The following is a 13,762-nucleotide window of genomic DNA, read 5'->3' on the forward strand; positions in this document are numbered from 1 at the left end:
CGCCATCTGCACAGCCTTGAATGCTTTTCCACCACGTATAAGGTTACTTGGTCGCCTTTATAAAGCATTTTTCAATTTTTGAGTGATGAGTGGCCCGATCGCTGAGAATGCAGACATGATTGTGCCTTCAGCTGACACATGCTGCCCCAACGCCCGTTTTCGAGCGGGCGCTGCGGTGCGCCTGCATTGCGATGCGGGTCGGCGACGACCCGGGGTACATCTGGACACCGCAGCGGCTCGGCGCTGGCTCGTTCGGCACAGTGACGCTTGCATACCGTCACGAGGGCGACGCTGTGTGGCGCAAGACCGCGGTGAAGCGCATATCGCTGCGCAAAGAAATGCGCCTCTCAGCCGTGCTGGAGAAGGTGCGGTGCGCTGGGCGCGAGGTGGCCCTGTGCCGTCGCGCTGGGGTGTCGCCGCACGTTGTGCCGATGTACGAGCCATGGTTCGACTGCCGGGAGGGCGTGATCGCGCTGCCGATGGACGCCGGTGACTTCAGCCTGGAGCAGTACGCGGTGCACTGCGGCTTTCGGTTCCCGCCGCTGGTGCTGCTGTCGATGTGCGCGCAGTGCGCGCGTGCTGTGGCGCATCTGCATCGGCGCGGCGTTGTGCACCGTGACGTGAAGCCAGACAACTTCGTGGTGAATGTTTTCGACACTGCTGGTGGTGCTGGTGCTGGCGGTGATGGTGGCCGCCGTGACGCGCGGGCACCGCTCGTGCGCATACTTGACTTTGGGCTCGCGTGCGGCGTGGAGGAGGTCGGGCAGGAGTTGAAGCGTTGCGTGGGGACACCGCACTACATGGCACCGGAGACGTTTTCGCACCTCTGCGACTGCGACGTGCCTGCGGCGTGCGACGTGTGGAGCCTCGGGGTGACCTTGTTCCGATTGGCCACTGGCGTCTTCCCGGTCTTTGACCAGGACGTGACGGCGTCGTGGCTTCCCGCAAATGCCTCCTCGGCTTGCTTGGGTGTGCCCCACCTGCGATCACCGTGGCCACGAGTTCTCGAGCGGTGCCCCGCGCCCTGGTGACTGTGGCCGGATCGATGCTTGCCGTGAACCCACGCCGTCGCCCAACCATGGCAAGCGTTCTACTGCAGCTGCAGGGCATCGGAGAGGCTCCAGAGTCGGCGCTGCCGAGCGTCTCGTCCCGCATCCTCCAAATGCGTGCGTGTCGCCCGGATGTGATGGTTGCCATGTACGCCGTTCCGCATGCCGCTGAGGGGCAGGCAGTCCGGTGGCACCTCCGACCTGGCGACACCTTCCTGGTAAAGGGGGAGTGGGAGATGTGGATGAAAAAGCTGTGCGCGCGTGCCCTCACTGCACAGGACCGAGCGGTGCCGAGCTCGAATACCGTCACCACAGTAGCGCCGCGACCGTGTACCGCCGACACCGAGACTGCGCGCACAGGTGTGCCCCGTCGCTGCCCGCGTTAGGCTTTTGGTTGCGCGTGGCGCACCCGCGCAAAGGACGCTGCCGTGGCGTTATCGAAGGCCAGCACGTCGTGCACGTTGCGGCGCGTCTTGGAAGCGAGGAGGCACGCATGCGATGTTCTCCATTGCGTCCTCTGCTCTACGGTGCGGGGCTCTCGCAGGTTGTGGCGCCGAAACAGCCGTCATTGCGCTCGCGATGGACACCGTCAACGGCTCCCCTCTACATCGACGCTTCGGTGGGAATGCCCGTGGCGCATAAAAAATAGCCGCTTGGCTTCTTGCGTGCTTCGAGAGAAGTCTCCGTCGCCGCTGCGTGGGGTGTGCCGTTGCAGCAGCAGCAGCAGCAAAGACCACCCCGATGAGGTAAGCAAGGCGGAACAGCCGACGGGTCGGGGTAGCGCCGCGGAAAAAAGAAGCGTGAAAGGGCGGCTATCTCTGTTCGTGCGCTTCCGCACGTCGAACAAGGGCCGCTCGTGCACTGTGAGGCCTTTGTAACTCCTCACACAGATATGCGTCTGCGTCGGCGCCACTTTTATTCGTTTGTTTTCGTGTGCTTTTCTCTTGTTTCACTGCATATTCTCTGCGGCACGCTGCCCGCTGGCGCATTCACCGCTTCTCCCGCACCCCCTCCCTTCTCCATTCTTTCTCGGTCTACTGTCTTGTGACGCGTGTCTTTCTGCCTCTCTTTTTTCTCGCTCGCTGGTCTGTGCAACGGAGTAAAGTTGACGTACAGCTGTGTATGTGCATGTCTGTGTAGGTTTGTGTGCACGTGCGCTTGCGTGGCTTTTCCCCCTGTGCTGTACATCGCCATCCCCAGAACAGGGAACATGCGACAAAAGAGGGAAGAAGAACGGCTGCTGACATCGTCGTGCCATGAGGGTGTGCTCGCGTGATCGGTGAGCTGAAAGTCCGCTCATGGCACTGACAAATGAAGGTGCACGATTGAGAAGGGCATCACGTAGAGACGTGCCTTCACCTGGTGTGTGCGGGCTGGTCTCTCTGCGCATCCGCGGCTTGTGTGTGTGTGCCCGTATGCACACGACCGTGCTCTGACTTTCTTACTTCCTTTTTACACCACACACACACACACACACACACACATGCATGCATGTGCGTGCGGAGGCATCTGCTCGCGCTGAGCAACAACCCCTGCTTATCCCGCTTCCTGTGCGCCGCTCAGCAGGCCTCTGGCATCAACACCACAACACGGATACCCACGCACTAGAACACCCACGCGAGAGAGAACGTGTCTTATCGGGCTCCTGCACGTATAAACTGCCGCGTGGAGGCGTACCTAAGAATGGCAAATGATGGCGAATATCGCTTTTCTTATCCTCCTTTCCCGCCGCTGGCAAGTGTGAGATCCGCCCCCCTCTCTCCTCTCCTCTCCTTTCCTCCCTCCTTTACTGGGAGAGCGAAAGTGTCGGTCTCGCCAGGGTGGTTTTTCAGAGAGTTGCCTTGCACGAGGGTAATACTGGATTTCTTTTCCATGTGTTTACGTTGGCGGGCGAGGTGGGAGGGGAGGGAGGAGGTCGTGCATCTCTCTCCTCCCTTTACAGGGAGGAGAGCGGGATGGGGGAAGTCCGGCGGCGGGTGTTCTCTCCACACCGCAGCCACGACGCTTTTATACTGTCAACGATCTCCTCTCGCTCCCTCGCCTTCTCACGGCGAAAAGTGTGTTGCCCTCGTGTACGGGGTGTGGTGGTGGTCTCCGCTATGCTTTCTTCGGGCTGCTTCCGGCCGCAGGACACGGCTGTATACATATATGCGTGTGTGTGCACGTGTGCCGGGCGTGCTAGCTCTCCTTCCCTCCTTCTTATGCCGGGGAGGTTGTCGACTGGTTTTCCTACCTTGTCTGCGCGTTCAAGTCAGTCCCACCCCGTGACCAGCCCCCCCCCCCCTTCATGCCCGCCACCAGGGGTGAGGGACATGAAGGACGAGAGGACGGGTGGGCTCCGCACCTTCGCAGAATGCATCCAAAACACACACATACACACACAAGGCGCGGCCATTCGGTGAGAGTGGAATACAAGAGTGCGCTTCTCCCGCCTCCCTGTCAGCGCTCAACTCGTTCTATGATGGCGCCCCCAGCGGGTTCGAAAATGAGGATGGAGTCCGGCATAGCTCAATACGTGCCTTCCTCTTTCTTCCGTTCCTCTCTCCCACTCTCTCGGATTTTACCCGACAGAGGGCAGGCAGTATTCACTTAGGTGCGCGCGGCGTCTTTTCAACGACAACAAAAATCGCCGCCAATAAAGAAAGGGAGGGAAAAACGGGGAGACCAGGCAAACCACCGCTTGTGAGGAGGGGGCGCTGGCTGCGCACAGAAGGTTGCACTCACGCACTGGCAGTGCTATCGCTATCCTAGCTCTCCATCTCTCCGGCCTTCACGACCCCTGACAGCTGCGCGTGAGCATACAAACACACACACACACATACATACAAGCATCAAGCAACATGGCGGAGACAGCAGTGTCGAGCCAGGAGGAGAGCAGCACGCTGCTCGTCGGCGTGGGCAAGGCAGCCAGCGCCATGTCGTCGAAGGAAATCAAGAACGCCCTGGAGAAGGGCGACACCACCGCCCGCGCGAATGCCCTCATGGCCATCATCCGCCTCCACGTGAACGGCGAGCCGCAGAACTACCTGATCATGTCCGTCATCCGCTACATCACCCCCATCGATGACCATCTCATCAAGAAGCTCGTCCTGTACTTTTGGGAGGTGGTTGACAAGCGCGACGCAGACGGCAAACTCCTCTCTGTCATCATTCTCATCTGCAGCTTCTTGCGCAGCGACTTGCTCCACCCGAACGAGTACGTGCGGGGCCTGACGCTGCGCTTCCTCTGCAAGGTGAATGAGGTGGAGCTGATCGAGCCGCTCGTGTCGGCAGTGGTGCAGAACCTGTCGCACAAGGTCGCCTATGTGCGGCGCAATGCGGTGCTGGCAGTGCACTACATCTTCAAGAAGTTCCCAAAGCTGCTCCCCGATGCGCCGGAGCTGGTGGAGTCGGCAATCCGCACCGAGACGGATGTGTCGACGTGCCGCAACGGCCTCGATTTCCTTGCTGCCTTCGCGCCTGAGCGGGCGGCGAGCTACCTCAGTGACTTCCGCGACTCGCACACACTGTCGGCCGTCGATGGGCCATTTCTGATGTCCGTGGTGGAGTTCTGCCGTCAGATGATCCGCGCTAACCCGTACGAGAAGGCGCGCTACGTCCCGGTCCTCTTCTCTGTTCTGCAGAGTAAAAGTGCCGCGGTGCGCTACCAGTGTGCGACGACCCTGCTGAGCCTCTCCTCGTCTCCCACGGCGATCCGTCAGGCGACGCTGACCTACGTCGACATCATCAAGGTGCACTCCGACAACAGCGTGCGGCTGATTGTGGTCGAGCAGCTGAACCAGATGCGCGGGTCGTACCTCTACGTGCTGCAGGACTCGCTGCTCGACATCCTCAGCGTGCTACAGGACGGCTCCATGGCCATTCGCGAGCGCGTAATCGAGCTGGCGGTCGAGCTGGTCACGCGTCGCAACGCCGAGACGTTCATGCAGGCAATGAGGAAGGAGCTGCTGCGCACCAACAGCGTGGACTTTGAAGTAGAAGACGCCAACGCTGCCATGGCGTATCGACTGCTCATCATCAAGGCCATAAACACAGCGCTGCTGCGCCACCCGCCGTCGGCGCCGTCGATGCTGCCGGTGCTGCTGGACTACCTGTGCGACACGACCAGCACTAGCAGGGAGGTCATCACTCTCATCAAGGAGGTGCTGCTCTCCCAGCCGGAGCTGCGCCGCGACACGATGAAGAAGCTGTCGGACATCTTTCCCATGATGACGTCAAGTCCCGTCATGCGCACAGCACTCTGGATGTTCGGCGCGTACGCGTCGTCCGCGGACGAGGTGCTGCAGACACTGCGCATGCTCAAGAACGCGGTCGAGCCACTGCCGTTCGAGGCCCCCAAGCCTCTCTCCGGCGACGCAGCCAGCCTCAACACCACCGCGACCACCAACAATGCCTCTTCCCAGTCCAACATGCGTGCCGTGACGACCGTCCTCGAGGACGGCACGTACGTGACCACCTACACCACGGCCACCCCAGCAGCCGCGGCGACCGCGACGAACGGTCATGGTGAGGGCGACAACAACGATGTGAGCAGCAGCGGGCTGCGCTTGGCGCTGCTCAGGGGAGACTACTTCCTCGCCGCCGCCCTCGCCAGCACCCTCACCAAGCTTGTCGTGCAGCTGTTCACCGGGGAGGTCAAGGGGAGCGTGGATGCGGCGACACGCAACACGGCGCAGTCCGACGCCCTCGCCATCCTGCGCGAGGTACTGCGCTACGGCACGGAGGCGGACTCATTGCACCCTATCAGTGCCGACACCAACGAGCACATCCTCCTGAACATTGAGCTACTCTCCAACCCGCAGGCTCCCTTCATGGTTGATGTGCTGCGCGCCTCCTTGGAGGCGCTAGGGCGTGCAGAGCGGCGTTCGGCAAGGGAGTCTGGCAAGACCGACGGCGGCGGCGCTGCCACCGCTTCTGCTGCCGCTGCCGTGCAGCTGAACGCCATCGACACACCTGTCGTGTTCTCGCAGCTGAGTGAGGGCAAGGATGCCGTCTTCGAACTCGAGGCCACCGCCGAGGGCCCGGGTGCCGCGGCGAAGGGGGAGGGCAGCGAGCGCAAGGCGCAGCTGTTCCTGAAGAAGCTGGAGGACACGATGCCGCTCTCCGGCTTCAACGACCCCGTCTACTGCGAGGCCAGCATCACGGTTCATCAGTTCGACGTCTCCGTCGACTGGCTGCTGGTGAACTGCACTTCGAAGCAGCTGACGAACCTGACCATCGAGCTCGTCTCGCTCGGCGGCATGAAGCTGTGCGAGCGGCCGCAGACGTACACCCTCAACCCCCACGAGACCATTGCCGTGCGCACCTCGCTGAAAGTGAGCGCCACCGAGAGCGGCGTCATCTACGGCACCGTGCTGTACGACGCGCCGAACAATCAGCACTGCAGCTTCATCCTGAACGACATCCATGTGGACATCATGAACTACATTCATCCGGGCCCGTGCTTCTCCGCGGAGTTCCGAGAGAAGTGGGGAATCTTCGACTGGGAGAACAAGATCGCCGTGTCGACGACGAAGCGCGACCTGGCCAGCTTAGTGCGCTTCATTGTGCAGGAGTTGAACATGCAGCTGCTGGAGCCGTACGAGGTGGAGCAGCAGGAGGAGCAGGACCCGGAGCTAGAGCTTCTACCGACGTCGGAAGAGAACGAGAAGTGCGCGTACGTCTCGTGCAATCTGTATGCCCAGACCGCCTTTGGCGAGGACGCCTTGGCGAACGTGAGCGTGGAGAGCGACGGGAAGGGTTTGGTGAGTGGCGTGATTCGCATTCGCTCCAACACGCAGACCATCGCCTATGGCATCGGTGAAAAGCTGAACATGCTCCAGAAGTCCGGCAAGCTGTGAGCAGGATGTGTGTGTGTGTGTGTTACTGCATGTGCTTGAGCTTGGACGTCGGCGTACGTCTGTGATTTCTTCTTTTGCTGTGTGTGTGTGTGCGTGTGATGCGGGGGTGGCGTGCCCGCTGGGCTCTTTCCTGTTCTCTTTCAACTCTCCATTCTTGTCGCGCGCCGCCATCACCCTCTCGATGTGCGTGTGTAGCGCTCGTTGTGTCTTCTGTTTCCCTCTGTTAGTGGGCTCGGCTCTTCTGATCACGCGTGCGTGCGTGCACGTGCGGCTGCAGTTCCTGTTTTTGTTTTCTTGTCTGCGAGACTCCCCGCCTCCTGCGCAAGGGCGTGCTCGCCAGTGTCAGCTTGTGGCTCATGGGTGCTGGTGTGCGTGCGTGTGTCTGTGTGCTTCGTGGACTGCAAGCGGACACATCTGTGTGGGAACCGAAGACTTTAGTGGAGCGCTTCGCGCTCATCTCTGTGCCTGTGTGTGTGTGTGTGGTTGTGCGTGTTTGGGTGCGCATGAGTCTTTTCTCTTGTTTAGCCTCATTCAAGAACACGACTAGATCGAGAGAAGGTGGGGCGATTTGTGGGGAGGGAGACGGAAGGGAAGGTATGTGTGTGGTGCGCTGCGCTGTGCTGTGTAACACACGGGGATGCGTAACCCCCCTTTCCCACCGCGGCGGAAACACATGCAAGGCTTTTATTTATGCCTCTGCCTTCCCGCCCTTCTCCTCGTAGTGCCCTTTACCGATAGGTGTGTGCGTAGCGGCAGCGGAAGTGGCGACTGACCAGGCGCCGAAAAACAGAGATGGCCGTGTGCGGTGCAGCTCCGTTCCTCGCGTGATGTTCACGCAGGATCGTTGCCGCCGCCTCCACTGTTCCACGTTGCCTATTGGCTTCGATACCTGCGCCCGATCGCTTCATTTCTCCGTCTCTCTGTCTCCTGCGTGGCACCTGATGCGCGTGACACTGCCCCCCTTCCCGTGCTCCCTTCCCTCGCATCTGCACTGCTCTTGTACTCGTGGCGCCCTCTCTTCTCTACTGCTCTGCTTTTCTCTCGCCGCCCTCACCACACTTGTGTGCGTGTGTGCGTCTGATGAGGCGGGCATATAATACGCCAACGTAGCGAAACAACTGCATTATTGCCAGGGGGCTAGTTTCATGTCGCTTGGGACGGCAGCCATCAGCCTCGCGGAGGTGCGCGCCGTTCAAGATGGCGTGGTGAACGACGTACGCGAAGATGGGCGCACGCTGCTGCAGCGCCGGCCGGTATACGTCACGTCCCGAACAAGCCCTTCTTCCCCGGCTACTGCGGCTGCCGGTGATGCGCAGGAGAGTTACAACGGCAGCTATGTGGAAGTGAACGCCAGCGGCACGGTCGTGTTGGCGGCTGCCACACCTTCGGTCGTGGATGGCTGCGCCACTGCTGGCCCGAACTCTAGCGCTGACACAGAGCATGAACGCGCATCAGACACAGGCAGGGGCAGGCTGCACATCACCATTGATGCCGTGCCGCACGTGCTGGACACGTACGCAAGCGCTGTTGGCGGCCGCAACGTGGGCCGCTACCGCCGCGACTATCTTGCCTTTTTGGCCTCGACTATGCGGCAGGTGTTCGGCGCCGCGCAAGTGGAGGTGCAGGAGCAACAGGGCGTGGCGGAGGCGGAGGTAGTGCAGGAGGAGGCGGGCGAAGCCACTGGCGGGGCGTTCACGGCATCGTCGTCGAGTCCGTCAGCTGGCGCATCTTGGGCGGCGCCAGCGGCAGGGTGCAGCGGCGACCATATGCTGAACGGCTTCCCTGCAGCGGACTTGTACGTTGGCGAGGGCTTCGGCTTCATGATTCACGTCGACGTGCACGTCCTGCAATCCAGCGGTGGCAACCTGTTCACCGCCATTGCGTACGCCGTCCACGCGGTGCTCCGGTCGCTTCGACTGCCGGCCGTCACCCTGTACAAGGCGCCAGGAGACGTCGCAGGTGTTTCCGTCGAGGTGGATCGCTCGAAGCCGTATCGCAAGGCTGTCAGCTGGGCTCATATGCCGCTGCTGTGCGTGCTTCTTGTGTCGCCGACTGGTCACTGCGTCGTGGACCCTACCTTACGCGAGGAGTGGGCCATGCCGCAACAGGTGCATGTGGCGGCTGGCGCGAACGGCCAGGTGATGTACTTCCGATACCAGCAGCTTCCTTCGCGCCGCGGCAACGCGTATCAGCTGCGGACTGCTGAGCCGTCATCTGCCACGGATGGGTGCGCCAGCTACGTGGCACCACCGTCTGCGTTGAGTGTAAACGACTGCTGGTCTATTTTATGCGACGCAGTGCACATCTGTCAGGCAATGCTGCACGACTGCGAGGAGGCTCTGACCCACGGCGAGAGCGCGTAATAGCGGAAGAAGGGACAGCAGGCATATTGGCGCGCATGCAGACGTGCTGCACAGCCCGTTACCACTGTGCAGGCGTTTTCTTTTTTCTGTTGCTCTCTGGTTTGTAAAGTAACATCGCATAACCGTGCACACACAAACAGACAGTGACACACACTCACGAGGGATGGGCGCGAAGGAGGAGAAAACGGTACGCGAACTTCGAGGAGAAGGACTGGGGACGGTGAAGGGGGTGGGCGAGCATGCGCGCACGCATCGACACACACACGCGCGGCTCTCTGCATGGCGAAGCGACAGCGCACCGGTCGCAAAGAGGCCAGGTGACCGTGCCAAAAGACACCTTATCCGTCCGCACGCAGCATGTACACATGAGAAGTGTCGTGCGTGTTGACCCCTCAACTCCGACACCGCAAACCACTAAAGGTGCCGCGCCTCACGTTCCGTGCTGCGACGATATGACACTGCCACCACGTACTTCGCACGGCATCGTCGCTCTTCTCACATCTCCCCTTTCTCTTCTCTTCGTGCAACGGTATCGGCCCCCCGCCCTCTCTTTGCTTTCGCATACGTTTTACGCGCACATGCACCTGCACGATAGACAGCACGCCCTCGCTAAAGACGCACTCGCAGCCGCACACAAACGTGTTGAAGCACGCATACCGCATCACCCTTTCTCGCAACCATTTACCCGTACACACACACACACACACAAGCGTGCATGCTTACATCATTCGTTCTTTACGTTAGACCCCCCTTCCCTCCATAACTCTCTTCACGACTTCACTGCATCTCTTATGTTCTCTTTGGTGCCTTCTTAGACCGCACACATTCCATCTGTCTGCCTCCACCTCTGCCTGTTTCCTTTTTAGACGCACACGCGTGCCACGCTCTCTTCGCTTCTCATTCCTCCCCTCCCCCTCTTGCTCTGTTTCTTTTCGTTTTCACGGTCGTGCTGCTACGTGGGTCTTTGAGTGTGTGTGCGTGTGTGCGTGCGTGTGCGTGGCTACGCGCGAGGGCATCGAATTAGAGAGTCCCACAAGGTAGCCAGCGCACAAACAGACGGATACACAGACACACGAGTAGTACAGCCGGCGTCAGGTAAGCCTCCGCCCCTCCCCGCCTCTTTCTCTCAATCATCCTCGTCATCTTTTTACGTAATTCCTTCTACGGCATTCTCGGCAGACAGGCGAGAATCTACACACGCACCCACAAAGAGAGAGAGCGAAGCAACGCTCAACACTGCCATTGCGGTTTCGCACCACCAGCACCCCCGCCCTCCCGCCGCTCTCGCTCTCTTTTTCTATCTTCACCCTCTTCATTCTCTTTTACTTGTGTCTTCCATAGACTAGATACCCAACCCCTCCTTCCTCACGAGCACCACCACATCTCTCTGTCTCTCCCTCTCTCGACCTTCGCTCTCATTGTGCGCGCTTGTTTTCCTGTCCTTCGCCTTTTGTCTTGTCGTCTTTACTCTTCGCTCCTCACTAGACTCTTCTCTCGTTGCCTCATCACCGTTTCCACCCCACCCCCACCGCCACACACCCTCGACACACATACGCCAGCAGCTCTTCACACCCTCGCCGCCACCCTCCTCCGCTTTCTTTGCGCCATTGTTGCTGTGACAGCTGCTTGCGGCTCACGGATCTCCCTCGTCTCCCTTCCTCGCCGGTCGCGGGCATGTCGTCTTCTGCTGGACTTCGCGACCTGGGCCGCAACCAGACAACGGCGCAGCGCGCCATGGTGGCTCGAAAGGGCGCAGCACCGCCGCTGCACCGCAACGCTGGCCGGTCTGCTGCCGCTGCGACGTTTGTGCGGCCGCCGCGCGCCTCGCCGGCTGCTGTGCCCGCGCCCGCGAGCTGCGGCACTGCGGGGCCGCTGGAACAGGCCTCTCCTGCTGCTGCTGCCGTGCCGTGCGCGCGTGGTGCTGGACTGCCGACGGTGAGCGCGGTGCCGGTGCTGTCGCTGGACTGCGAGGCGGAGCGCGGCTGCGCTGGCGTGGCGCCTGCGACGGTGGCCGCCACGGTGGCGCCCGCAGTGCACGTGGCGGCGCCGGTGTGCGGGACGCGCAGGCTTTCGGCGATGCCTGCTGCCGCGCTGGTGGAGGCGTTCAGGGCGACGTGCGAGGGGCACGTGGCGGACGTTGCGTGCACGCCGCAGGGCAAGGCGCTGCTGCAGGCGGCGCTGCGGACGCAGCGGCCGGAGGTGCTGGACTCTGTGGTGACGGAGCTGTGCCCACGGCTGCGCGACGTGGCGGTGGACGTGCACGGGTGCCACGTGCTGCGGACGCTGGTGGAGGCGTGCACTGCGGAGCAGACGGAGGCGCTGATTGGCGCGATGCACGCGTCGGTTGTGCTGAACATGTGCACTGCGTCGCAGTACACGCGGCGCACGCTGCAGTCGCTGTTCGAGCGGCGCGAGGTGGACCTGTCTGCGCTTGTGCACGTGCTCGCGGACAACGCGGGGTACCTTGCGGCGACGCAGCAGGGGTGCATCTCGCTGATGCGCGTGTTCGAGCTGTGCGACGCGGCGCAGAAGGCGGAGCTGGTGCGCGAGCTGCTGCCGAAGTTGGCTGCGCTGTCGATGGATGCGTTTGCGAACTACATGGTGCAGTGCGCGATCGAGCACAGCGATCGCACGACGGCCGCGCAGTACGTTGTGGCCCACTTCACCGGCAACATATTGCAGATGAGCTGCAACAAGCACTCCAGCAACGTGCTGGAGGTTGTCCTGCGGTGCTGTGGCGAGGTCCCGGCGGTGCGGCGCCTTTTTCTGGACGAGCTGGTTTTCAACCCAGCCGCCCTGAAGGAGGTGGTGGGCGATCTGTACGGGAACTTTGTGGTGCAGGCGCTGATCGGCGTTGTGACGAACCCGATGGAGTTCAAGCGCGTGGAGGACCGCCTGCGCCCCGCACTGGTGGGGTGCCAGTTCGCGGCGAAGATCGAGGGGAAGATCAAGGCGAAGCGTCCAGTCCCGCCCCACGCGGGCGGTGCGGTGCACCATCATCCCTACCCGCAGTCGCACCAGCAGCGGCCGCTTTCGGTGCCGTGCACCATGCCTGACCATGCTGGCCCCTGCGCGCCTAGCGTCAGAGCCACTATACCGCTTTCACAGATGCCGGTGATGTCTGCCGGTGAGGCGCGCGTTCCGTCTCAAGGCTACTGTCACCGCCCCTACGACCGCAATCCGCTATGCTGCGTACCGCTGGCAGCTGAGCAGCAGCAACCGCAGAAGGTGGAGCAGGCGCCATCTGAGCATGTTTACCCTGCTGATCACTTCCGGTTCCCAATTCTCAAAGAGCGTACCGCTGCTCGCACCGCCGGCGCCGTCCCTGTAGCGGACGGGGCGGACAGCGGACCCGTGTACGGTCCCTCGCCGGCGGCACGCCGCCACCTTCAGCAGCAGCAGCAACAGGCGTTTTGCCCACCATTCAACATCATGTGCTGAGTGTGTGCTGAGGAGACGTACGCGAAGAGCTGCGCGCAGAGTGTGGTGACGAAGGTAGTCGGAGTGCCGGGGCAGTCGGTCGTTGCCATCGCGGTAAGGCCTCGCTTCACCGACGATGGTGCTGCCCCTGCTTCTCCGCCCCACCATCCGACGCTGATCCCGTCTCCTTGTGGGCGCGCATGCTGTGGTGCTTGCTTCTGTGTTGCCATGCGCGCTCCTGTGCTGGTGTGTGCGGGCGTTGCGAGAGGAGGGTAAAGCGTGAGCGGCGGCCGGGAGGGTGAGGAGGGGACGGTGACACGTGAGATGGTCCGAGTCACCGTTGTGCCGCCGTCCGCGCCCTAGCCGCCTTCCTCTATCTAGAGAGCGCCGACGCATCATGACTAGATGGCCCTTCTCGTGCTTTTACCTGCTGAGTAGTGTGTGGCTTGCCGCCTTTTGTTGTGACGCATGTCGTTGGTGCGCGCGTGATGGAGTCTCACCTCGGTTGTGTGTGCGGAGACTGCACAGGGTGTCTGAAAGGACTCGAAAAAAGTAAGGGAAGGAGTAACAAGGGCGAGGACGCAGAGGATGCAAGTTCAGGAAGAGGCACCGTGCCACCCACAGCGGGTGCACACACGGCCAGGCACACTAGTCGACCAACACACACACGCATAACTTGTACGGCTCCCTCATTGGACGTAAAAGGGAAGCAGGGGTCGCACGCGGGCGTCTGTGTATCTGTCTGTCGTTGTGTACGCAGGAAGACACCCCCCCCCTCCGTGGCCGCCTCCCTCACCCTCGCCTCCTCCGTGACTGTCTCTTCGCATCTTCTGTCCCTCTCACGCGCGCATGCATCCTTTCGCTTCTTTCTTTTTGTTCCCCCCCCCTCTCGTATTTTGTGTGACATGCCTCCTCGACTATGTGTGTGGCCGGTGTGTGTCCTTGTTGGTTAGGGGAGGGAACACTCTTAGATCCTTTCGTCTTGTTCCGTGGCCCCCCTCCTCCTCCATTCTCTGTAGGGGGAGCTCTTCACTCTCTCTGCCTGTCCCTGTCTGCGCATGTGCGTGTGTGCGCGCGTTTCCTTTTTTGT

The 13,762-nt window shown here is 61.4% G+C and overlaps 3 protein-coding genes and 1 pseudogene across 4 annotated transcripts; all 4 read left to right on the top strand.

The window, feature by feature from the left end:
- The first annotated feature begins 107 nt into the window (after positions 1 to 107).
- LINJ_20_1380 lies at positions 108 to 1,031 on the top strand (annotated as a pseudogene). The gene has a single exon. A coding segment is annotated over exon 1 (924 nt).
- A 2,858-nt stretch (positions 1,032 to 3,889) lies between these two features.
- On the top strand, positions 3,890 to 6,889 carry LINJ_20_1390 (putative coatomer beta subunit; the record flags this gene model as incomplete). The annotated part of the gene is made up of 1 exon (XM_001465231.1): positions 3,890 to 6,889. The coding sequence occupies one exon, from the start codon at positions 3,890 to 3,892 to the stop codon at positions 6,887 to 6,889; it is 3,000 nt and encodes a 999-aa protein (XP_001465268.1).
- Positions 6,890 to 8,034: 1,145 nt separating this feature from the next.
- LINJ_20_1400 (RNasePH-like protein) lies at positions 8,035 to 9,252 on the top strand (the record flags this gene model as incomplete). Its single annotated transcript, XM_001465232.1, has 1 exon — positions 8,035 to 9,252. The coding sequence occupies one exon, from the start codon at positions 8,035 to 8,037 to the stop codon at positions 9,250 to 9,252; it is 1,218 nt and encodes a 405-aa protein (XP_001465269.1).
- A 1,674-nt stretch (positions 9,253 to 10,926) lies between these two features.
- Positions 10,927 to 12,693, top strand: PUF9A (putative pumillio protein 9; the record flags this gene model as incomplete). The annotated part of the gene is made up of 1 exon (XM_001465233.1): positions 10,927 to 12,693. One exon carries the CDS (start codon positions 10,927 to 10,929, stop codon positions 12,691 to 12,693), a length of 1,767 nt encoding a protein of 588 aa, XP_001465270.1.
- Positions 12,694 to 13,762: the final 1,069 nt, after the last annotated feature.

Source organism: Leishmania infantum, chromosome 20 (assembly GCF_000002875.2).
Source record: "Leishmania infantum JPCM5 genome chromosome 20".
NCBI lineage: Eukaryota > Euglenozoa > Kinetoplastea > Trypanosomatida > Trypanosomatidae > Leishmania > Leishmania infantum.